The sequence below is a fragment of the Sturnira hondurensis genome, unplaced genomic scaffold, assembly GCF_014824575.4.
Source record: "Sturnira hondurensis isolate 20B ecotype Veracruz unplaced genomic scaffold, ASM1482457v3 Scaffold0010428, whole genome shotgun sequence".
Lineage (NCBI taxonomy): Eukaryota > Metazoa > Chordata > Mammalia > Chiroptera > Phyllostomidae > Sturnira > Sturnira hondurensis.
Genome location: NW_028083059.1, coordinates 1,935,933 through 1,960,559, shown reverse-complemented (window position 1 = coordinate 1,960,559; position 24,627 = coordinate 1,935,933). Strand labels below are relative to the sequence as shown.

General features: G+C 47.4%; 1 protein-coding gene and 1 long non-coding RNA gene across 2 annotated transcripts; both read right to left on the bottom strand.

Moving 5' to 3' along the window:
- Positions 1-76: 76 nt before the first annotated feature.
- GTF3A (general transcription factor IIIA) lies at positions 77-13,315 on the bottom strand. The gene is made up of 9 exons (XM_037058818.1): positions 12,935-13,315; positions 10,622-10,722; positions 6,230-6,326; positions 5,776-5,864; positions 4,664-4,737; positions 2,884-2,964; positions 2,059-2,288; positions 894-953; positions 77-422 (listed from the first exon to the last, which is right to left on the bottom strand). Exons 1-9 carry the CDS (start codon positions 13,313-13,315, stop codon positions 258-260), a joined length of 1,278 nt encoding a protein of 425 aa, XP_036914713.1. The 3' UTR covers positions 77-257.
- Positions 13,316-21,870: 8,555 nt separating this feature from the next.
- Positions 21,871-23,615, bottom strand: LOC118995754 (uncharacterized). The gene is made up of 2 exons (XR_005068353.1): positions 23,514-23,615; positions 21,871-22,399 (listed from the first exon to the last, which is right to left on the bottom strand). It is a non-coding gene; the product is annotated as an uncharacterized LOC118995754 (long non-coding RNA).
- Between the last annotated feature and the right edge of the window lie 1,012 nt (positions 23,616-24,627).

The following is a 24,627-nucleotide window of genomic DNA, read 5'->3' as shown; positions in this document are numbered from 1 at the left end:
GCCGGTTCCAGCACTCATACTGTGTTCTGGAACGAATTAATGAAGAGTACCAAGGTAACACTGTGTAGGCATGCCTTGTTTTATTGTTTTACAGATGTTGCCTTTTTTACGAATTGAAGGCAACACCCTTCATCAGCAAAAACATTTCAACTCACTTTTTCCCTCTACAAGCTTTGCTGCGCCGGTTTGGAGGCCACGCCTGCACTGTCTGAGATCTGCTGTAAGTGAGCCGGTGGTCTGTGGGAACACCTGGGTGTTCAGCTGAGGGTGAGCACTGCGACCGTGGAGAGCACCTTGTCTTCCGTGTGGCTCAGCAGCTGTCCGGGCTGAGGCAAAGACAGGCTGTGTTCCCGTTTCCCTTTAGGAGGGATGTAGCCACTGAGACGGGAAGCTAAACTCCGTCTTTCACGAGTTTGCTTTACCTTTGGAAATAAGGAAAACAATTAGAATTCAGGATCAAAATTACCTGAACTTATTTTACAATAGTCGCACACCCTGATAGGCACATAACACCCCTTACAAGAAAGTGAAACCCACCCAGTTGTTCTCAGTAGCAGAGCAAACTCACACAGTAATAAATAGTCAAAACTATTCTAAGTAGATTGCCTCTGGCTTTCAGGCTGCAATTTATGTTTTATTTTTATTTTTTTTAAAGATTTTATTTATTTATCTTTAGAGAGGAAGGGAAGGAGAGAAGGAGAGAAAAAATCAATGTATGGTTGCTTCTTGTGAGTCCCCCACTGGGAACTGGCCTGCAACCCAGGCACGTGCCCTGACTAGGAATTGAACCGGGATCCTTTGCTTCGCAGGCCCGTGCTCAATCCACTGAGCTACACCAGCCAGGGCTGCAATTTATGTTTTAAAAACAGCTTGCCTGTATCGTCCCGACTTACTTTGAGCTTCATTTTCCTCCTGTCAGGGTCATGAACAACAGCATGCCTCGTGAGACTTTGCTGAAATGAAAGAAAAAGTTCTGTTTTTAAAACACTGCCATTTGGTGTCTATTAACATGAAAATTCCATGTGTTATTTAAATAAACAGCCTTCTTTCTGTGATGTTGAGTGTGACCTCTACAAAGATTCCCACAGAGGATTCTTCCCAATTCCTGGACTGAAGTCACTGCCTCTTCCAGTGACCCAGGTCACGAATTTATCCAGTCTGTGTTGGTTCCCTGTGGCTTGTTCTCTCGTAAGTAAAAGGTCAGGAAAACTAGTTCTGAATGAATCAGTCCGAGCCGAAGGAGGTTCTTTTAACCAAAGCTGTTTCAGCAGCATCCCAAAACCAATGGAGTATCTGCCCAAAGTCTTGCTGTCCGTGCTGAGATGCTGACCAGCAGCAGCTCCCAGCTGTTTTCTAATGGTTCGGACCTATGCTGAGCCTCATTTCTCTCTTGAGCAGTCTTCATTATAATTCATGGTTTAAGTGCCTGTAAGAGTACCAACCATGGGCGAGTCTCCCAAACTGCACAGCCCCCTCCAATTTGTATCATGTTCCTAACTATTTGAATCACACCGAGATGCAGACTAGATGGACCCCCAAAGTCCTATGGCCCTCATGTCTTGTTGCCCACTTCTCAATCCCTACATGACTATGGCCTAAAAGGATGGCTCCTGGATGACAGCAGCCTGAAAGGACACCCAGAATATCGGCATACTCATGAATAAGCACTTCGTTCCACATGGAACTGGTTCTCAAATACAGCCCACATGAGAATCACCCAGAGGTTTATTAAAACACATTACTGTGCCCCCAAAGCCCCGCGTTTCTGGTTCAGCAGTCCTAGAGTCGGGCGTGTGGCTGTGCATCTCTAGCCAGTGTCCAGGTGATACTGGATGTCCTCAGCCAGGGCTGCACCCAGAACCATGTGGCACACACCGATCTGGCTGTGGCAGACTTCCGTTCAGGACGGTTCCAGCCGGGGCGAGACTGGAAGGTCTTAGGGCCCTGCTCACCCAGCCTGCCAGCCCAGGGACACAGCCTCCTGGAACCCAGGGCTCCGCGGAACCCAGCTGGAAACGACACAGCAACTGGACTGCCCCCGGGAGGGTGAGCACTTACTTTCATTGCGAACGTTTTGCCACAGCCAGCATGTTCGCACGCAAACGGACGCTGTTCCTCGTGAAAAGAGAGAATGTGGCTCTGCAGGTTGAACACAGTTGTGTAGGTTCTACCACAGCCTTCCCTGGGACATCGACACACATTCCTTTCTGCAGTGTGTGTTTTCATATGTTGCTTCAGATAATCTTTGCGTTTAAAAGTTTTCTGGCATACTTCACACACCACTTCCTCTGATAAAATACACAAAAAAGTGTAACCAATTTCCCCAAGTATTGCCAAATAGAAAACATTAAATACTGTATTCAGTATGTAAGTAACACTCAATACATAGAACCTTGTGATTGTACATAAATCAGAAATCTCAGAGGAAATTAACTCCAGTTTTTATTGCCTGAACATCTGTCTCAGTTCTCCCAAGTGCTTCTATTACATGGAGTCACCCTTGCCAAGGAGCAGGGGTTCTCAGCATGGTGGCTGTGGGCACAGGGAGGAAACGAAATAGGCCAGTTCCTTCCTTGTGTTCCGGCACACAGAGCACTCCTTCCCAGAATGCCCCACAGAATCCCCGTGTCCCCCCCACCCCCTCCAGATTCTTTACTTGCCAGAGCCTTTAAAACTGCTGAGCATGCACAGTGGCTGAAAGAGACCTGGCATAGCCCTTCCCAAACCTGGGACCATAGGTATCTCTTCTCTTTTGTCAAACAGCTGAAGTACTCAGCACCTCACAAAATATCTATTATTTTAAGAAAATAATATTTCTTTAAAAGAACTACATCAGTTCTACAGGGGCAAATGGTTATGCTGAGCTATTCATGTCTGCCTTACCTTTATGGGTGGTTCTCACATGTTTCAGAAGCTCTGTCCATGTTTTTGCCACAAAGTAGCATCCTTTTTGACATTTATAACCTAGTTAAAAAACACAGGTGTGTTGCCTTTTGTGAATATTCAGTGTAAACACCAATCACAATTAGAAAGGAAACTCACATGCCCATGTAACTTTTCTCCTCCCTCCCACGGGTACTGTCCCTGCTAGTCTCTGGAGGTGACAGTAAAACCAAACAGCTGCACGTCAAGGTACCTCAGGCAGGACTTGACCTCAGCAGACTTCACAAGAGGCTTCCTTTCCCTTCCCGCTGCTCTCGGCAAGCTGACTACACGGCACAGGGACATCCAGCTGCTTTAAGCCCCCACCTCCATGGCTCATGCCTCCCACCCTGCTTTATGCTTGCCCCCTTTTTTCCTTAGCAAGAAAGTTTAGTTGGTCCTTTGTCTTTAGCAAACCATCAACACTAGGTCTTAGCAGGTATGTGTCCACCCACTGGCTTCCTCCGGCCTTACCATCTTGTAAGTTTTGTATGGCAAAAAAGAAGCAGGGTACAGTTAAGGAAGAAAAAATAAACTAGAATAACCCAGAGAAAAACACTATGAACAAAAATTAACACTGCATAAAGCACTGGAATTGGATTATTCTGTCAATGTAACAGCCAACAATGTTTCACTCAACGAAATACCAGACAGAAACAAAAGAAAGGCTGCCTGTCACTCACCACTACTGGTCTCATCTAAAAAACAAAAACCAAGAAAATACCCCATAAATTCTAGGGCTTGGGAAATTAGGATATAGTTATCAAAAATCCTACATGGAAACACAGAAGAGTCAAGTAGTTAGTTTAACTGAGTCTTTCTGAAAAAAGTTACAATGTGATTGCTCCGAAAACTCCAAACTATTGCATTAACTAAGCCCTTGGGACGCCCCCAGGAGGAGAGCAGCACAAGGGGTCAGTGCCGGAGGCTGCACACTCCTGGGCTGGTCAAACACTTCACTTGGTTTTTTCCCATAAAAAAACACATTTTTCATTTTCACCAATAACTTTCTTGATTTGGATACTTTGAGTATGTCAGCTACCTCCTGCTATTGCGTCTAGTGGGAACAGGCCAGGGGCGCTGCTGCACACCTCCCAAGGCGTGAGACAGCCCCACGGTGAAGAGTTACATGGCCAAGATGCCAACAGTACCGAGAAACTCCACAAAGCACTTCTGACGTGTTCGATCAGTCACAGCACCTTCTCCATGCACTGCACACATCTTTTTTTTTGAGTGTTTGAGTTATCATCTTTCTTGAAATAATAAAGTATAATGTGCCAAAAATGTTGCTTATTTTCTTCCATCTTCAATATTAAAATGGCTGCACAAAAATTCACCAATTTTGGAAATTGTTTTTAAATGCAAGCTGGTATGACAGCTATCACCATACAATGTAACCAAACTGTTTTAAACAAAGTTAGAGACAAGTAAGCACTACCAGAGCCATCACACAGGCAAAGCTAACGGAACCTTCGGGCCTGCCCAGTTCCGTGAAGAAGCAGTGCCCTGATGGGGCACTGGCTCTCCACACAGGGTCAGTGGGGTGGAAGGACAGACAGGACACAGGGACAGCACCTCTTTGGTCAAGGATGTAAAACCTGAACAAGCAGAATGGGGCCCCCTCCTCATTCTGAGTTCTCCGTATGACCATGGAAACGCAGAAAGCATGAAGTTTTCAAAGACTTAAAAACATACACCCCGTACTGGTGTGTTATGAGAGTGAACACTGCCAAGTACGTACCCTCGTGGACCTTCCCATGTCGTTTCAGCCTGCTGGGCGAAGCAAAGTGTTTTCCACAGCCTTCGTGGGTGCACCTGGGTGAACAGGACACGAAGTGTTAGCCAGGCCACTGTCGCAGAGGACCCCACTTCGGGTAAAGCATACTTTGTCCTATTCTCCTACCAGTCTCTCCTGCCCACAACTAAACCAGTCATATAAAAATGATTTAAAAGTTAGACCATATCCTAGATAAAATTCAAGCAAGTTACCTGACCAAACTGGGGGCAAAACAAACTGAGGAAAAAAGGTCACGTGACTTTTTTTTTTTGGCTTATGGGATCAAATTAAACACTTTTATCTTTATTCTTCTGAATATATACTGTTTTCATGGCTCCGAGAAAGATGGTTATGGTCAACACCTAGACCATTCCCAATCATGTGTGTCTAGTTTCTCTAACGGTGCTGCCCCAGAGGGGTGTGACGAGAAAACACGGCAGCAGCTTCCCTGGCCTCCTGCGAGCCATCAGATGCGCGGGCCGCTCCCATCTCAATGCCACGGGCGGCAGGAGAAGAGGCAGACCTGCGAGTGACGGCAGGCACCGTCATGGCGGCAGCTCCCAGGCAAAGGGCATCGCGTGTGAGTGGAAGGACGGTGCCCAGAACCCAGGCCCTTCAAGAGTGGCCATCCGAGCAGGCGGTCAGGAGCCTCGATGCCCTCTGTATGTCTAACATCTCCTGTCACTCCTTCCTGTTCCTCACAAGACCCTTTCTAATGCAGGCCTACCCACACCGCTTTTGTTTTACAGGACAAGAATAATTACTACCTTCCTAATGACATGCCATGTAATTCAACAGGCTCTATTTGAATAGGTAAGTCATTTATTAGTCCTCCCTTAAAGCATAACTACAATTGTACCAATCTCACAAATTATTGTGAAGCATATCAGAGAAACAAAACCAAAACTGAACTTCAGGAAGAGGCCAATATATAAATGGGCATACACTATACACGTTAACAGAAAAATGCTGATTAATAAACTGTTTCAAAACATCTGTACCCAATCTGCATTTCAGTCTATTCCCACCTGAAATTCGCTGTGTGCATCGGAACCCCCCCACCCCCGAGCACCTACGTGAACGGCGGCTCCCCAGTGTGCTGGCACTGGTGGGTTTTCAGCTGCTGATGTTTCCTGAAGGTCTTCGTACAGCCTTCAAAGGTGCACTGTGCAGTAAAGGCTTGTTAGTCACAAGAAAAGTCAAAGACCAGGTCATAACAATCCAAGGTAAAATGCCATGGGATTACAGACTTACTACTTCCACCTGTTTAGTTACTGTAAAATTCTTTGTCAAGAAACTTTAAAGAGAACATTCTTGAAAGAGCAAAATGTTTCATTTGTGGTAATCTACCAATAATATACTTTAGTAGGCACAATAATGTTTGCTTTCAAAATAAAACAATTATTATGATAGTGTAAGGCTGAATCCAGGCATTTGACACACAAAATTTGGATACTGAAAATTTTAGAAACAGACAATACACATAAAAATATTCAGAGAATTTAAGCACAGAAAATCATTCCCACTTACTACATATTGTTTTTGCTGATTTTCATGTATGCGTTCATAATGTTTCTTCAAGTTTGATTTTGTGTTGAATTTTTGGTCACAGCCACTCGCTGTACAACTATAGAAATCATAAACCCAAATATTAACAAACCAAGGGAAGAAAAATTTTAAGACTTTATAAAAGCTAATTATCCCAAAGTATAGTGTAAAACAGTCTTTAACAAATTCCAAAGCGTAAGTAAGCCACACCGAGCAGGCCCCTCTGCTCTGAAGTGATTCACATGTATCGAGATGCAGTCCATGTCCAGCTCCTGCAATCAAGACACCCTTTGCACGCCAGGCAGAGGGGAGGTGAGCAACACCAGCTCCCAAAACCCAGACCCCGTTTAGGCTTAAATCCATGTGTAAGTTAAACTGTTCTCAGCTTAGAATCTGATAACTAGAATTTTGCTTGAAATGTCACTATAAACTGCCTTTCAAAAAAACAAACTGGTTTTACAGAACCGTAAACCATTCTGCTCTTTGGCATATCATCAAGCCGGTCAAGTTTTCTTAACAAGCATTTCTACATCAGGGCCTTGAATTACCTAGATTCTTCGGGAAACTGTGTTGTGAACACGTGTGCTGTGTCTGTGGTGAGTTTTTCTCAGCCTAATGGGTGAGGCAGGACTTCCTCTACATGCCCCCATCTTAGCCGCCATCCCCTGGTAAACGCTGAGTAATAAATACCCCCAGGGGAGCCGTGCCATCCGCAGGGTCCGGTGGAGGGAGGCGGAGACTAACTGCACACTGACTGTAGGAGCTGTGCCCAGAAGCCCCCTGGAAACACACAAGAGGGGAACTCTGGAGGGCACTGTGGCAGAAAGCCCTGGAAGTTCCAAAGGGTTCCTTAAAACTTTTTAAAATATATATTTATTGATTCCAGAGAGAGAGGGTGAGAGGCACAGAGAGAGAGACAGGGAGGGAGAGAGAGACAGGGAGGGAGAGAGAGACAGGAAGGAAGAGAGAGACAGGAAGGAAGAGAGAGACAGGAAGGAAGAGAGAGACAGGAAGGGAGAGAGAGACAGGAAGGGAGAGAGAGACAGGAAGGGAGAGACAGGAAGGGAGAGACAGGAAGGGAGAGACAGGAAGGGAGAGACAGGAAGGAAGGGAGAGAAACATGGACATGAGGGAACTATCGATCAGCTGCCTCCCGCAGGCACCCCAACTGGGGACTGAACCTGCAACCTAAATATGTGTCCTGACCAGGAATCAAACTGACGACCTCCTGGTCTTCAGGACTATGCTCCAAGCGACTGAGTCCCACTGGCCGGACCAAGAGGTGTTCTTGACCTCAGGCCTCAGGAACAGAATGCTGCGTTTCCGCTGGGTACACGGCCAACATAAAGAGAGCTTTTTCCAGCCTCCCTTGCAATTACAAACACAAATGGTGAAGGTCTGGTCCATATCACTTACGTCCCACAAAGTATCTGAAAAGTATCTCTTTTGCACTTTCTTCCGTCCTGGTGGCTACTTATGTGACAGCTTAGAGTTCCAACAGGCATGTTGGACCATGACGTTAAAGCCCCAGGATGAGGATGGCCAAGATAAGCTGAAAGGAGCTCAGATCCTGATTATGGAGTGGCCCTTGACTATTTGATTACGCGTTTCAGTTATGTAAGAGAAAGAGACTACCTCTATAGGGCTGGGTTTTTCTGTCCCTCTTGACTCTAATCTAGACACAAGCGTCTAACCTGACACACGTGTGGGGGAGGACAGAGCCAACAAAAGTCCTGAGAGGAGCCAAACAGCAGGCATGGGGGCACTGAAGACCCCGGCAGACTTAGCAGGGGTGAGCAGGGAGAGGCTGCAGGTCAGTTAAGCATAACTATACCACAATTTCACATCTGAAATTCAAACAAATGCGTCAAGATAAACAAACGAAAGGCCGAATCACAAGGGTCATTTATATAACATGCTAAGAAGCTGAACTTCATTATGTTAAATGATGCTTAAAAACCACTGCACTGTCTTAAGTAGGAAACCAACCTGGAGAATAATGTGGGAGAGGGCCAGTGCGGAGACAAAGAAAACAGCCATTCCAGTGGCAGGGTAGGGCCTGAAAAAAGACAGTGGCAGCTGGAGCAGGAGAGACAGAGCTGAGGGACCAGGAACAGGACCAGACGACCTGTGTGCCAGGGAGGAGAGGAGACCAAGGCATCCAGGAAAGTTGCCTTATCTTTGCTGCGGGTCACCAGACAGACAGGGATGCCGCCTGACAGGAACAAGGGGGGAGAAGACCAAAGAGAAGGCCAAGCTCAGACTGGACTTCAGCGAATTTAAGACGCCACAGAGACGTCTGGGTAACGCTGACCAGCCAGCAGCTGGCTATGGGAATCTGGAGCTAAAGAGAGAGGGGTCTGGGCTAGAGACGACCTGGAAGACATCACCTTGTTCCAGTGGAAATGAACTTTCCTCATTCATCCTGTGCATCTGTACCCAGACCCATTTTCTCTGTTATTTTTAAATAGTGTACAGTAACTTAGTTCAGAAACAAAAAAGCATAAAAAGGGACTCGAATGAATGTTTCCTTCCGCCTCTGCCCCTACCCACCCAGGGCTTCCACCACTACCAAGACAGATGATGAAATTTTTAGTTTTATGGGACTTTTAGGGCTTCTTCTATATACACAAGCAAATATAAATATATGTTCTTCCTCTGTACCCCCTCCCATTGTATACACAAAAACTAGCCTTTATACACACGTCTGAACATTGGGTTTTTTTACTTAATGTGCCTTGGAGATTTTCTTCATTTCACAGAGATCACCTGCATTCATTTTTAAGGCTGTATAGTATTCCACTATGGTGACCCACTTTAATCCTCCTGATGGGCACGTGGGTTGATTCCAATGCTTTGTTACTATTAGTAGTAACACAATCCTTTTGGTATAGGAGCAACTGTATATGTAGAATAAATTTCCCAAAGTGAAACTTCTAGGTCAAAGAATTTACTCCTGCCCCATTTCCCAGATTACTTTGGTTACACTTTGCTGGTGTAGCTGAACTGTATTTTGAAATAAATTAAGCTTCACTTAGGGCCATGGACCTTGAGGACACACTGCATGCTTGAACAGGGAGTGAAACAGGCATCTGCCGTCCTCAGTCCTTTGCCCCCCTCCCTCTGGCTGGTACGCTGGTCAGAGGGAGAGGACACGGCCTTCCACAGGGAACACAACCATGAAGACTGTCCTGTGTCAACAGCTCACCTTCTTCAGACTGAGGGAACCTTAGGGAAACAGGGGACCCTTCACATTCATCAGCTTAAAACTAACAGAAATCAACCCAGGCCACCAGAAAACCTACTACTGCTCACAGAACTGTCTCACAGACAAACTTACAATCTTAAATCCTAACACCCGCAAAACCTGCCATATAGCTATTTCCTGATATGATCTTCTGCACAAAGCTCTGGACATCTACTAGATTTATTTATTTTTTTCCCCAAGGAAAACTCAGCGTTTCCCTGGAACATTCTGTTTAGTGGTCCTAAGTGTGGATGCCTGACCAGCAGCATCGACATCTCCCAGGAGCTGCTACAAGTGCAAGTTCCCAGCCCCACCCACGGCCTAATGAACGAGCCGCTCTGGGAGCGGGGTCCAGCAAGCTGTATACCGAGTCTCCAGGTGGTTCTCATGTATCCTCAATCTAAGGTCCACTGTGTTTTAAAGTAGTGGATTTAAAAGAAAAGCTGTATCTCCACCCTTTCAGATAAATAAACAGTAACTCTAAGAAGAATATTAAAATTGGTGTGGTAGAGGTGCAGGGGTTTAGTCCAAAGAAATACAAGATAAACTGTTAAAAGTTCAACTTCTGCCCTGGCCAGTATGGCTCAGTTGGTTGGAGTGCCGTCCCGTACACTGAAAGGTCATGGGTTCGATTGCCACTCAGGGCTCATACCCAGGTTTCGGGTTCGATCCTGGTGAGGGTCCCTAGGAGAAGGCAACTATCAATCATTATTTCTATCTCTCCACCTTCCTTTCTTTCTAAAAGCAATGAAAAAATGTCCTCAGGTGAGGATTAAACACACACAAAACAAGCTCAAGTTTCTTTCTGCTTCTATCTCTTATCCCAGCAGCTTATCAGTCCAGAAAGACCCTGACAATGGGAAGCCAAGAACCTGCCAAAGAATCATTTTCACCTGGTCTAAACAGTGTTTGTTTCAAGGCTGATTTTCCACTTAGTGCATACTTCAAAAGGAGATGAGAGAATGAAAATGCAAAAGAACTACAGAGCAACTTATTCCTTAAGTATTAGGAGATGCAAATGAAACTCCATATTCTCTTGGTCCTGAGATAACAATCAATCCGCTTTCTTACCAGGTCAGTGTGCCACCCAACCATTCCAGAGGCCGAATCCCAGCTCTCTAACTTACGCAAAGGGCTTTTCTCCGGTGTGAAGCAGGGCATGCCGGCTCAGGTGGTAGTCTCTGACAAAGGCTTTGCCACACCCTTCGTGGGCACAAACGAACGGTCTCTAGCAGGAAGGAAAGAAAAAAACATGTCAATTCTGCCCACGTTAGTAATTCTGATATTATTTAAAGGCCTCAAATGTCTAGCAGGCAAGGCCATGGGCTCTGTCTCGAGATGGTTTCCACTAAGTTGCACACCGGCTACACTGAGGCCAGACAAGGTAGTCCTGCATGAAGGTACACATCAATGCCACAACTTCTCAATAAAGTCACTGCTATTCACACTTTGCTGTGTGAATAGCATATGCAATACGCGGGCAGCCTTCACAGTTGGTTAATCTGCTCCTAACCTGATACCTGGCTTCAAGTGCAACCCCCATCTTAAACATTACTTGCCCATTCACATGGCCTATGTACACATCACTACCACAGCATGTGTGTGTCCATCCAAAGCCTACAGAAGAATGTGCAGGTTCAGCCGCATCCTGAACAAGCTAAGTGTCTGTGCTGAGAGAATGCCTGGCACAGCTACAGCAAAACGTGTCACACCTGAAAAAGTTCACAGGTGCCAGGGCAAAGCAAAGCTCATAGCCCTAACTGCAACCATCCTTCGGCACCTAGTGGTTGAGAGGAGGGGACTCCATCCTGAATCACAGGAAAAGCCAAAACACATCCTCAAAATAACCAGTTTTGTGTATTTAATATGAAAAATGAACCATGACAGTCCAGTAGGGAGACAACAACCCTCAAATGACAGTACTGGTGGCAAAGCAAACGGAGAGGAAGACAGATGAGCTGTATTACTAGGGGCAGATCCACAGACTTTGCACAGCTCCTGTCGAGGAGTAGGCTCAATCAACATTTGTCAAATTAATATGAGGATTCGAACAAAGGTGCCTTCGTGTTTTCTAGCCCATATGAAGGAAGCTGGTAGTGCCAATAGCCAAAACACAATATGCATGTCTAAAATTAAAGGTAAGCACTAATTTGGACATACTGGTTACAGGGCTCAGAATTTGGGGGATAGGGGGTAAAAAAAGGAAAGACAGGAGGCAAAAGGTCCTGGTGTAAGTGAACCCAGTCATCGGGTAGGCTTGCCAAGAGAAGAGGGAAAAAGTAGAGGGCAGAAGATAAATCAGTGAAAGGGGCCAATGAGGAAGAGGAAAAGAGCTGAAGGTCCCAAAAAGGAAATGGTCAGCCTTTAAATGCTGGAGAGGTGGAGGAGAATGGGTGTCATTAAGGCCACACGGAGGAGTGACTTCCGAGTTAGGTAGGTGTTAGTGGCAAAGGCACCAACTGTGCATGTCTAACTTAAATAAATTACGAGTCTTTCTCTGAAGCAGTGTGAAGCCAGTCTCCTCCCAAAAGTAGGAAATTGGGCAGATTCCTTGGCCTCCATGAGCCTCCCTTCCCTCAGCTGTCTTCTCTCAAAGTAAAACCCACACTCCAAACTCATTTGTACCCTGGCCTACAAATGATCCCACCAGACCTGCTTCTCAGAGCTTCTTTTTTATGGGTCCCACCCAATAAAACTAGTTTGCCCCCCCCCGCCCCCCAAAGGCCCACAGGCTCTCTCTGCAGTTCCCTCTGCCCAGATTTCCCCTCAAATAGCTGCATGGCTGGATCCTTTCCTTCTCATTCAGGCCACGACAGGCATTCCTGGATTTACTATGTCTCACTCCTACCCATTCCTTTCTCTATCGTCCTGCTTAAGGCACAAGATGCTTGCCTTGTGCAAAGGCAACAGAGGTCTCGCCTGTTTTGTTCACTGCTCACTCTCTCTCCAAGGCAGAAATGATACTGAGTTTCGAAGGAATGAATGCATGTTGCTTGCAAAACCAGTACTATAAGTCATCCCACACAAGCTCTGGGAGAGAGGTGCTTCACGCTGGAGGTGCTGGAATAAAGACTTGCAATTTTGCACCTATTTACAGATTACCTGGAGGTAGTGATTGGCCAAGACTCAAGACGAAAGAAAAGGGAAAGGCCGCTCCACAAACTCTGAACCCGTGGGCAAGGATACCTCGGTTCAACAGCTGCTCATCTACCTTCTCAGCTCCTTTCCTAACCTAAGGCATGGTTCACTAACCGTGGCTGGTTCACTAGGGTAGCCCACGGTACACAGGTGAACGTGTTTTGCAAAGCCAGGCACAAGACCCCGCGCACCCACGTGCTGTTCCCAGGACTCCCGGGCGGAGCACACAGTCAGCTCAACCACCACTAGTCCCAGGGCCTAGTCTCCAGGGCCGTGCGTGTCCACGCCTTCAGGCTCTTTACCTCCCCCGTGTGCTTGCACAGGTGAGCATCTAACTTCCAGGCCTTGTTGTAATTGGCGCTGCAGTTCGGGAAGGAGCAGATGAACCTCCTAGGATGCACTGGGAGCTGCGGGGCGGGGCTCCTGCCTGCTCTGACGAACGGGTCGGCAACGGTCAGGGACGATACCGCCTCGGCGACTGAGCCCGGCGACTCCAGGGCTGCCAGGGCCAGGCGCCAGGCCACGTGCCGAGCCGCGTACAAGGAACACCAGCCCTCCTCTTTGGATTGACCCAACACCGTACTTCCGGGACTTCGACCTTTCCCCTCGACCCCCAAGGGCCGGAACTGGTGCGCCTGCGCGCGGACAGCAGGCCACGCCCCTTCGGCGCCGCGTTTGCGCATGCTCCTAGGCCCTAGGACTAAGACACCACCGCCCCTCCTACCCCACCTCCACGTCCCTCCCTCTCTGGTTGAGGGGCTTTGGCTACCTCCTTCACAGCAAAAAGAGCCTTGGGCCTCAAACAGATCCCGAGACACTAATAAAACGTGACGTTTCCCATCCACCACCAACCTATTTAAAGTACTAACCTTGCAAAATTTAAGCTATCCTGTTCTTATCGCATTATCAGTTTGTCTTCTTTATGGATTCATGTCCTTGCGCGCGATCTACATACGTCTTCCTCAAGCCCCACCCAGAACAGTGCTTCCTACACTTAGCTGCAGATGAGCATGGCATGGAGATCTTTTAAAACTCTTAAGCTCAGAACATACCTTGGACCAATTAAATCACAAATTCTGTGTGTGGGAAACAGGAGTCAGTAGTTTGGAAACTCCCCAGGTGACTCCAATGCCAAGAAAAGTTTGGGAACCACTTCCTTAAGGTTTTGCTGCTCTAGTGTGCCCTGTGGACCAGCAACATCATTAGATATCCCAACCGCAGGCCTATGTAAGTCAGAAAGATCTGCAGGTGATTTGACAGACATGGACATTTAAAAACACTGTTTAGAGTCTTGAATGAATACTGTATGTGTCTTATGAAGCCACATGTTTAAAGGATGTCCTTGGATGAGAATGACATGATGGATGATGGTCTGATGTTCTGCCACGTACATCTGTTTCCCGGCCTACGTCATCGCAAATCATTAAACAAGCCCTTGTCTGCATATGGTGAACGGGCTTCTGCAGAGAACAAGAGCCTCGGTCCTGACCTGGATACTTACATCATATCCATTCCTGAGCCTCAGTCTCCTCATCTTTATTGTTATTTTTTTTAACGAGTCTTTGTCATTTGGAACTGTTCTGTGTATCCCCTCCTTCTACCTTTCTCTCATTGAATGCCAGTGTCCCTTCACAATCATTGGGACAGTTGGAAGAGGCCCCATACATAAGCACATTCTTCCCAGGGTGTGGTTCCTGACCCTCCAACCCAGGATCATTGGGAATCCCTCTGGGGAAGGAGAAAATCTGTATTCAAGGGAAGAATTGTCCAAGACATACCAGAGGTAATAGGGTGCAGAAAATCCAAAGAAAAAGATTCTCAAAAGGAGGATTATCAGTGGTGTCAAATGTTAACAGAATGACCAATGAATAAGGATACCTTGAAAATGAAAGGACGAGTAGGGAGGTGTTTCTCATAGCTTTTAATTATTCCAAAACAATTAGATGTTGTCTTACATGGTAAATGATTGGAGCTGGATTTTTTCAGGAGAACCCAATTTTTATGCTTCATTACAGTGACACAATCTCAGAATTTATCTCTATTTAAAATGTCATATATATTATTTGTATATATCCATATGTACATATAATATGGATTTGATTCATAGGAAGAATATGGTTTTTATAATCAAAAGTGTTATCTCATTGTTGTTATATGTCCATTAATGCCTTCTGTGCAGCTCTCCATAGGATGACAATATGCAAATATCAGGAAGCTTAGCTAAAGTACTCCTTTTCCTTCTTTCTAAATGTAAAGAATATTTTTGTGGCTGTGTGTGGGAACAAAAGGACAATACCATCATTTAAAAATGAAGTTGCCCAACAATACATGTTAATTTTTGTAATTAAATGCAGTCAAGAAGCTGATCGTGGTCTCTTCCTTATAAGTTAAACACCTGCAAAGATGTTTGAGCTCTTTCTGCCCACTTCTCATCCCTCTCTGTCTCCTCTTCCCCCCACCCCCAGGCCCTCACAGTCTGATCATCCCTGCCTGTCTTCTCTAAGACTCAGAGTTTCTGCCCCTGTGACTGTGGTTTTCTAAGAGTTTTGGCTCAACCCAAGCAGCCTGGATCTTATATTTTCTGGCTCCTTAACATCCCATGGCTACTGACTCCCGAAAAAGTCTTTGGCCCGCTTGGGATTCAGGTTCTTCCCCGAGCCCAAACAGCTTCATCCCAGAAGGGATAAGACTGTGCGACTTGTGAGTTAACCTAGACAGAACTCTGGTACGCCTGTTCTAGCTAGAAGATTGTGTCTACCTACCTCAGCTTCGCACCCGCCTTTTTCCATGTGACTTCTTTCCTCCCATAAAGAAGGCTGGAGATATTTTCTCTCTCCTTGTCTCTAAGCTCAGCTGTGTGACTTGCTTTGGCCCTGTAAGTTGGATGTGACAGCACACCGAGGCCTCCAGAGAACTTGTGTGTTGCTCTCTTATGCCTCTGCCACCGCCACAGGGAGGACATTTCTGCTTTAGCTTGTCCCCTGAAGAAGACAGACATGAAGAAAAGCCGAGTCACCCCAGGAAAGCCCAGCACAGATCAGCCTGCCACCATCTGACATTCAGCCAATCCACATATCCATGACCATAAACAATAGGAAGCCACTGAATTGTGGGATGCTTTATTTTGCAGCAATTATATAGCAATAGCTAATGGACACACTCTCTTTGTTGATGCTTCTGAATAGGAACTGAATCCTGCCAACAACTATGTGGCTTAGAAGCAGATTCTTCTTTCCTGGAGCCTTCAGATCATACCCCAGCCCTTGCTGACTGTCTCCTTCACTGCAGCCTGGGAGAGACTCTGAAGCAAAGAAGCCAGTTGAGCTGTGCCCAGATTTCTGATCCACAGAAATTATAAGATGATAAATGTGTGTTGGTTTAAGCCACCAAGTCTGGTAATTTGGTATACAGTATAACCAGTACAAAGAGCCAAAGTCTTTCATTACGCAAAGAAACTCCTGACCCCGTGACCTTGACCTCAGACTAAGGAGAGAATATGTGAACACAAAGAGTTCTGAGAGGAGAGGGCCTCTGACTCAGCATCCAGCCATTACACAAGCTGCTTTTAACCAAAATCAGATTCACAGTGTGGCCAGAATGAGTGTAGTTACGGTGACGACTGGGCACGATAGCTTGATGTGGACTGTCCTGGAAGAACTTCAGTGTGTTCCTTTAATTCCACTTTTAATCTTCCCAGGTTTACTTCTCCCAGATGGATCCAGTACAGCCCAGGTGGTCAGCTGAGGCCATTGTCCCTGTGGCTTGGCAGGGAACCAGGACATCATCTATGAAACATACCTGTAACTTAAAGAAGAGCCATGTTCTCCTCTTTTGTGGCCGTGCAGTAGAAAGGCCTTTGGATTGGGCCCCGATTGCCACTAACTACTTGAGTATAACTTTGGGCAACTCTTCCCAACCAGCTTTGCCTCATTTATAAACCAAAGGAGACTCAGCGTTGCTGTGGGCATCACGTAAGAACTCTGCTATTAACCTCTCCATGCTTCCCTTTCTTCATGGGTCAGCTGAGGACAATAGTACCTACCTCACAGGTTGTGAGAATTAAACAAGAAAACATATGTAAAACACACAGCAAAATGGGTGACTCAGGGGAATGGCTCAGGGGATGTCAGCTCTGGTCACCATGGTTACCGTGACCTGTGCAGACCCCTTCACCAACCACGAGGGGCTGCACATCTGTAAACTGTTCCTGACGCTAAGTTCTCAAATATCGGCTCAAACGAAAAGCGAATGAATGAGCACTGTTGCATTGGTCTTGTCCTGCCTGAAGGAGGTGGGAAGGCCACATTAAGAAAGGTTCGCTCTGCTTAGTCTCAGGATGGAGCAACAGAGGTTCCAGCCCTCAGCCACATTCTCAATAAAACCCACACAGGCATCCCTCAGGGAGCCTCCGAGAGCCACTGTCTCATTGCTCAGTCAGGAGAGGTCCCCCATGCTGTGACCCATATCTCTGTCCTTGCTCCCAGCTGTACTGTTGACAGATTTCTCACCCTCTCGGCATTTGTTCTTTGAATGTCCCCGACGTGGACCTTTGGAACTATCCAGTGGATGGTGCTCAGTCCCACTACCATTTTTCTTCTTGGTTTTTTGCTCATTGTGCGTTTCCAGCCTGGCTGCTCTAAGTAGCCCTCCCCTTGCTGAGGGGTGATTGTCACATTTTCCTGTGGTTGTAATGGCCCCAGAGTACTGCCACAGACCTACACTTAATCGCTCACATCCACTTCAAAGCCATTTCATTCTGAAATAGCCAGATTCCATCTAGTGAGCAGGGCCTAATTTCTCTGCGGTTACCCATGAGGTCAGATGCTGGAATGCACTCTTGCTAACCACAGCCAGCCAGGACTTTTGTGTTGCATCATTTCCTCTGCCAGCCACCAAAGGTGCCCCTGAAAGAGGTAAGCAGGCATCTCCAGGGAGTCCTTGCCCCTTCTACGGGTGGCTTCTTGCTTTACTTTAGGGGTAGGATCCACCTGCCCCTCTTCAGCTCCCCCGCCGCCATCTTGATCCAGTGTGCCAGCATCTCACCTGATCCTCAGGTGCATGCTGCAACCAGGCTTACGCCCCCAGATCCTTTCTCCAGACTATGGCTGAGGGCTCCTTCCCAAAGGCAGGGATTTCAGGGATGTCCCGTAGCCTTTAGGATAAAACCCCAACTCCTTACAGGTGCCCTTGCAAGACCTCAAAGGGGCCAGCATTACCTCCAGCCTGCCTTCCCGGTTCTGAGCCTTCTCACGGCTCACACCTGCCATCTCTGACGTCCCTTCAGGCCTCCCACATCCTCTCCACCTGGCTGGCATCACCCTCTCCTTCTCACACCCTGCTGTTCCTCACAAGCAGCCAATGTCAACTCCTCAGGTGGCAGCTTAGGGGCAAATTCCTCCAAGAGCTTTGACAGGCACATTCCTGCTGGCCGAGCAGCCAGCTGCGCACCTCGCAGTTCTCTGCATTTCCCTCCTCACAGCACTTCTCACGCTTTACCACAGTTGTCTTACCAGCCTTCCCCAGCAGCCCTTGGCAAGCGCCGAGGGGTGGGCTGTCTGCCTGCTAGTCACCGCTATGGCCCCATCACCTCGCACAGGTTCTGCCACACGGCGGGTGCCAGTACATATTTCTTGACTGAATTAGTACCTTTTCCACCACTGCTATGAAGCAGCAGAATTAATAGTGGACATTTTCATAGCATTTCTCTTGGTAAAACATTTACCGGCGCAGATAACATGTCACATGAAATACTAATGTTTGGCTTGAACAGAAGATTTAATGATCGCTTTCTGGCATGCCAATGAGTTTTTATAATTTCTTTCATGCATCACATGTATCCTGTATCCTATGAATGGCTTTGAAATACGTCACACACACACACACACACACACACACACACCTTTTCTCCGAATTATTTTAGGTCTATTCTTGGCCAACTTCTATAGGAAGTACTTTAAAGGCGCCATCTCATGTCATCCTCCCATTAAGTGTATAAGGAAGGCATTATTCTTCCTCCTCACAGGTAAGGCATCCGTGTCCTTGCACAGGACATTCCCCATTCACTAACAGCCACACGCCTGTGCATTAGTCCCTACTGCTCAGACCCTCAATGACCCTTCTTGTCCCCATATCTGTGGGTTCCACACAGCCCTACTGAGGAGTCCCTTTACAAGCATGTGGAGGGGTTTATTTACCAACTACATTTTAGAATGAAACCTGCCTGCTTCTTGAGGCTGGAAAGTCACTCGTTCTGCTCACCTCGCAGCACAGAGTGGAAACACGGAAACTTAACATGTTCTCTGCAACATCCACTCACCCAAAATATTTATTGAAGCTTTTTACAAAGCAAGGTTCCAGGGTGAGAGCAACCCCATGACTAAGATGCGGAGCAGCCGAGACAGGTGGACACAATGGGGCAAGTGCTGGAGACACACACTGGAGAGTTTTGAACTATATTTCTAGGACCATTAACTCTTTAAAGGCCACCACCCATATTTCTTCACACGTCTGAGGCCTATGCCTGCCTTCCAGGTGCCAGCACCCAGGACTGTCCCCAGATGCACATCCTGGGGCTGCAGGAAGCCTCCTCCACCTGTGGGTGGGAAGCACCAGACCCTTAGCCCAGGCCGCGCCTCTCCTGCCCTGGCCAGCTCCCCCCGCCTCCACTTTTTCCTCTAGGAGCACTTGATAGATCCTGAACCCAACTCCTTGTCTCATGGTCACTTCCCAGGAAATAGGAGTCACATCACTTTATAAGGCTTATTATGAAAAACAGCCTGCCTCTGCCCACCCCCGCCCCCATCCTGGCTCCTCCCAGTTTCCTATTCTCCAGAAGCAACCACTGTACATTCATCTTTGCTTTTATTTTTCAGTATGTTCCTTTACCTCTCTAAATAACAGTGTTGCTTCTGATTTTTTCATGTTAGGCATTTTTTATCGATTTGCCCCTGTGGAAGATGAAGATTAAGACACACACACACTTCTCATTCCATTCACCTAAATTTTGAAAAAATAACAATACTAGGTTACTCTTATATGGAACTGACTACACAGCAGGCATTACTGTAAGCATTTCACGTGTATTAATTTATGTATTACTCCCCCAAATCCTGGGTTCTCTTATGCCCCCATTTTACAGATAAGGAAACTGAGTCAGAGAGGTAAAGCCTGTGGCCCCATCACACAGTTTATAAGTGTGCGAGGGGGAGGTGAAGGTGGTGCAGGTTCGCCCCAGGCATTCTGGCTTCGGAGTCTATGCGCTCAATCGACTCATTATACATGCAAAGAGCAAGAGGGACTATGCCATATTTTAGTTAAGCCAGGCTTCCATGTTTTTACTAACATAGTTATATCAATGCTATTAACATCTGCTCCGTGTGATAAACTGTGATTTCTCTTTCCTTCTTGCGAATCTTTATTTTAGCCATGGGGTTAAAATCCTGAGGGAAAATATTTTACACTTAGAATTCCATATTCAGCCAAACAATCAATTAAGTAGGACGATAGACATAAAATATTTTTAGCTGTACAAGTTCCCCCCAATTTTACTTCCCTGTACTCTTTCTCGGGAAGCTATGGGATGCCCCACCAAGATAAAAAGGGAAAAGAAGGAAGAAGTGGGCCCAGGCACAGGAGGGGGTGACGTGGCCTGGCGGGTGACAAAGAGAGGGGATCAGGGACTGGATTCTTAGGCACCTCCCAGCTGTGTGGTTGATTCTCCTGCACCTCCATTCCCTCCTCTGAAAGATGGGGATACGGGAAAAGGCTATGGGGATGAGCGAATGAGATATTCTGTGCGAAGCGCTCCCGTCAGGGCGCGTATTGAGTTGGTGACTTGAACACGAGTAGTGACTGCTTCCTTCTGAAACCCTGATAAAATGACAGAAAGGAGGTGTTCCCAAAAAGCATATTATCCCAGAAGGACAAAAAAGCAAGAGACAACTTGTTCAAACTGTATTCGAACAAAAGTTTGGGTTTTAGAAAGCAGGAATTTGGATAACAACCGATTTAGCAGAGTCAAGTGGAAGAGAGAATTAAGTGAGTCAGTATATGGTAAGCACTCAGAACAGTCAAAGGCAGTGGAACTACTCTGTAGGCTTTTAGTCTGGTAGAAAAAAACGCTTTGGAGATAATGAGATAAAGCCACAATTTTCCTAAAAACAGGGATTTACTTCAGCTGGTACTGCCTAGGAATGGTGGGGGAAGAAATGTGAATGTGTCTCACATTCCTAATGGAGAGCAAGTTTTGTTTTTTTTAAAAAAACACTTTATTTGTTTTTAGGGAGGGGAAGGAAGAAAGAGAGGGAGAGAAACATCCAGGTGTAGTTGCCTCTCATGTGCCCCCTACAGGTTGTGGGAACCAGGCCTGAAACCTAGGCATGTGCCCTGACTGGGAGTTGAACCCGAGACCCTTTGATTTGCAGGCTGGCACTCAACCACTGAGCCACACCAAATGTTGAATTACACCAGTTTGGGGAGTTGGTAAAGGGGTTACGAATACAAAAAGCCAAAGGGAATAAGCTGTGTATTAAACACCATGTGAAGATTTGCCACTGGTGCATGTAGGGGAGAATTTCAAGCAGGGAAGGCACCCTCATCTGGAGACTGACACAGCGTGGAAATGACACTGAGTCAGCACGTAGTTTTCCTCCGTGAATGAAGCAGGCGCCGCCCTGGCAGGGGGCAGGCACCAGAGGCTGCGGTCACCTGGCACGGAGGGTGGCTGGAGGCACTGAGGCTTTCAGTCCGCAAGGAAGGGGGCCTCAAGTCCATGTTTCAAACGGACCACCTGGCTCTGATGGCGCCTTGCCCAGGCTTGTGGTGCTTCACAAACACAGATTTGCCCTGGATCCCACCTTGCTTCTGAGAAGAAACCGTGCAGAGCCATCTTGTGGTGGAAAAAAGAGGCACAGGTTTCAGTTGAGCTTTTTATATGAAGCTACAGGTGTAACCACACCTGCATACTCTGTGTCTTGATTCCCCTGGTCCTCGGGCAGCACTTTAAAGCAGCCAGCAAATGTTGACAGCCATCTCCGCGTGTCCCATGAACACATTTACCGCAGGTAATTAACTTAACTGCCTGATAAAAATGTAATTGGCGAATGGTAATACCAGCCGTTGTCTGAGAAGAGTTTGATGGACCGCAACTTATGTTGTCTTCTTGGTTATCTTTACAAGCACAGAATCAAATCCAAATTTGATCCATTGGTTTGTGATTTGATTAAAGTAAACAGCCCAATTGGGGAATCAGAATCCTGAGAGATTTATTATGTGCTTCCATGAGGTGGTTTGGATTTTGTACCGTTGGAAAGTGAGTTTGGTCGGAGGGCTTCCCACTGCTGCCAGGGCTGTGCGGTGACGTCATCTGTGAGGCAGGACCCTGGCCCGTCGGGGACGACACAGGCCTGGAGCACCCCCTTGTATCCCGTAGGACGTATGCACCCCTCTCTTTGCTCAGTGAGGGGAGCCTTTTCTCACCTTGTAAACAGCAGCCACACACGGCTGTCTGGGAAGCACATTGAGCGGACCCCACCCCCACCTGGGGGCACATAGGACAGACTTGAGTGGGGATTGCCGAGCACCTGCACCTGAGCACCTGGCGGTCGAAGCCCCGGCATCGACTGCATCTTCAGGACTGTTCTAAGCAGCCTGCACACTAACAGAGAGCTTCATCAAGTCACCTCCGCTGGGGCTGGTTTACTACCTTCAGCCCTCAAGTGAGCAGGTCACCTCCCACCTAAGCTCAGGGGTGCTCTTGTCCTGGGCACCTATTGCAAGAGACTTTTTAGGAAATGTGGTGACTGATGAGGGTTTTTCTCACTACCCAGAAAATGGTCAGGAGGCACCAGATGCTCCCCTCTGATTTGGGCCTCTCCTCAGCTTCCTGCCCCAAGCTGAAAGGAGGAGACCTCTGGACTGTGTTTAGCAAAGTTTAGACCCAGGACCACAGGATAAGTTGACATTTTCCAGACACTGAGGAATATCCCTAACCCCCACTGGGGGAGAATCTGCTACACATGGCTTTGGCCACACCTTTGAAGTCAACTAAGACAGAATTCAGTCAGATTTTTAAAACAAGTAGTTTTCCCCATGCCCACATCCTCCACACTCACTCCCCACCCCCACCGTCCATGCCAATCTGACCTTTGCCCAGCAGACACAGAGGCGCCTGCCCAACCTCAGCCCTTGGCCCACATGGGCCCTGAGCCCGCTGACTTCCTGCCACAGCGTGCTGGCCTTGCCTGTGGTTCAGCTCCCGGCTCTGCTGGTCTTACCCACTTGCCTCGTGGCTCCACATGTGCCATGTAACACCCACGTCTCCCTAGGGAAGTGGTAAGTGCCACAGAGGCCACAGAAAAAAGTGTGACACAGGATTCATTTGTTTGTTTCACAGCTACGGACTGCCTCCTCTGGGCCAGTCTCTGCTCTAAGCCCTGGAAAGACAGCGATGCACAACACAGGCCAAAGCCCCAAGTTCACGGAGTCCCTATTTCAGTAGAAGGAAGGCAGTGAACAAAGAAGTACATCACGTTCTAGGTGTAGACTCGGAAGCATAGGCCGAGGTCATCCAGGGCTCTGGGGGCCAGAGAGGGGAATAAAATCAGAGTCTCCAGTGATGAAAGTCGGTCGGACTCCCCAGCTTCCAAGTCCACTGTGGGCCACGGCACGCTGCTGTGTTTGGGTCAGGTGGTACATTTGAAGTCGAGGTTCAGGCTCTGAGAGTCTGTGCGGTTCCCAGTGTCTTAGGTACTTCCGTTTCTAACCCAGTGATTCTCACAAAATATGCAGCTCTTGCCCCCCACTGGGGGACTTGATTATGAGTGGGTCTCGGTCATGACAAGGCTTGTTTCCGGCTGCCTGATAGCACCTTGTAACACCCACCCCACACAGCAGCCCAGAGGCAGGAGGAAGTCAAGGAGGTTGTCTGTGCTGCTCAATTCAGATTACCCTCAGCAAACACAGCTCACTCTGTAGAACAAACAGGATTACCCAGTTACCTGATGGGCGAGAGAGAAGGAACTTTACTCGTCATTAATGTTTTACTACCTTTCTCGAGAAGTGTAACCTTTAACCCCAAAATCAACTCTAAACCAAAGTTGAGGAGGTCCGGCTGCTGGGCCAGTTCCGGGTGCTGGTCTGTCACCTGGCCAAGGCTGTTTCGATCAAGGAGACACAAATAAACAGAAAGATAAGCTCTTTAAAATGCACATGAAGCAGACCCAGGACTTCCCAAGCAGAGATAACCAGCCGCTGGGCCTTGTTCGGATGATAGAGGCCTGGGGCAGAGATGGGCCTCTGTAGAGACCAAGAGCAAGGGAAGCCCTTCCAGTGCCTGGAGGAAGTGCAGCCTCGTGCTGACTGCAGAAATTCTGTGATTGACATGGCCCCAGCCCCGCTGACTGGTTGATCACCTAAAGGACTTGTGCTTTCACAGAGATGCCATACTGGTTGTCCTAAATACCAGCAAGGACCTTATTTAGCACAGGACCCCAAAGTGTGAGCCAAATTGGGTGCAGGGGGTATTTATGTGTGAAACGTTAGGGATACCATAGAATTCCTAAGAGCCTGTGTTGTGTGGCCATACCTGGACACAGAGCCCACCTGTGCTGAGCAGGTCCTTCCTTCCGTTCTAAAAATGACAGGCAGTTCCAGACACTTTTGTTTTTATAGATAACTAATGCCTAATTATTTGTGACCTAAGAAGCGAGTCCTTAGGAGTCGGCACGATTTACTGTTTACGAGCTAAACTTAGCACAGGACTAGACTATACTGAAAGCTCCCCTTCAGGTCCCGGAGGTCTGACTGCTGAGCAGGGTTGGCTTGGGCCACTTAGGGAGGAAGGAGCACTTTGTCATCAGTGCTGTCCCAAGTCCGTCATGCTTTTCACAACTGCTGGCTTTCTTGTTTTTAAATTATGACTGACTGTTGGCTTAGGTTTGTCCATTTAGTTTGTTGCGAGTTGTTGGATCAGCCCAGCACCTGCCTGCACTTCCCC

What these genes read in the sequence shown, in the direction of transcription:
- GTF3A (XM_037058818.1), bottom strand. Translation starts at nt 13,315, where the DNA reads ATGCGCAAACGCGGCGCCGAAGGGGCGTGGCCTGCTGTCCGCGCGCAG. An exon ending in TGTGAGAACCACCCATAAAG is followed by an intron (nt 2,289 to 2,883) that starts GTAAGGCAGACA and finishes GTATTTTATCAG; the next exon opens with AGGAAGTGGTGTGTGAAGTA. An exon ending in GCAAAACGTTCGCAATGAAA is followed by an intron (nt 954 to 2,058) that starts GTAAGTGCTCAC and finishes CTTTCATTTCAG; the next exon opens with CAAAGTCTCACGAGGCATGC.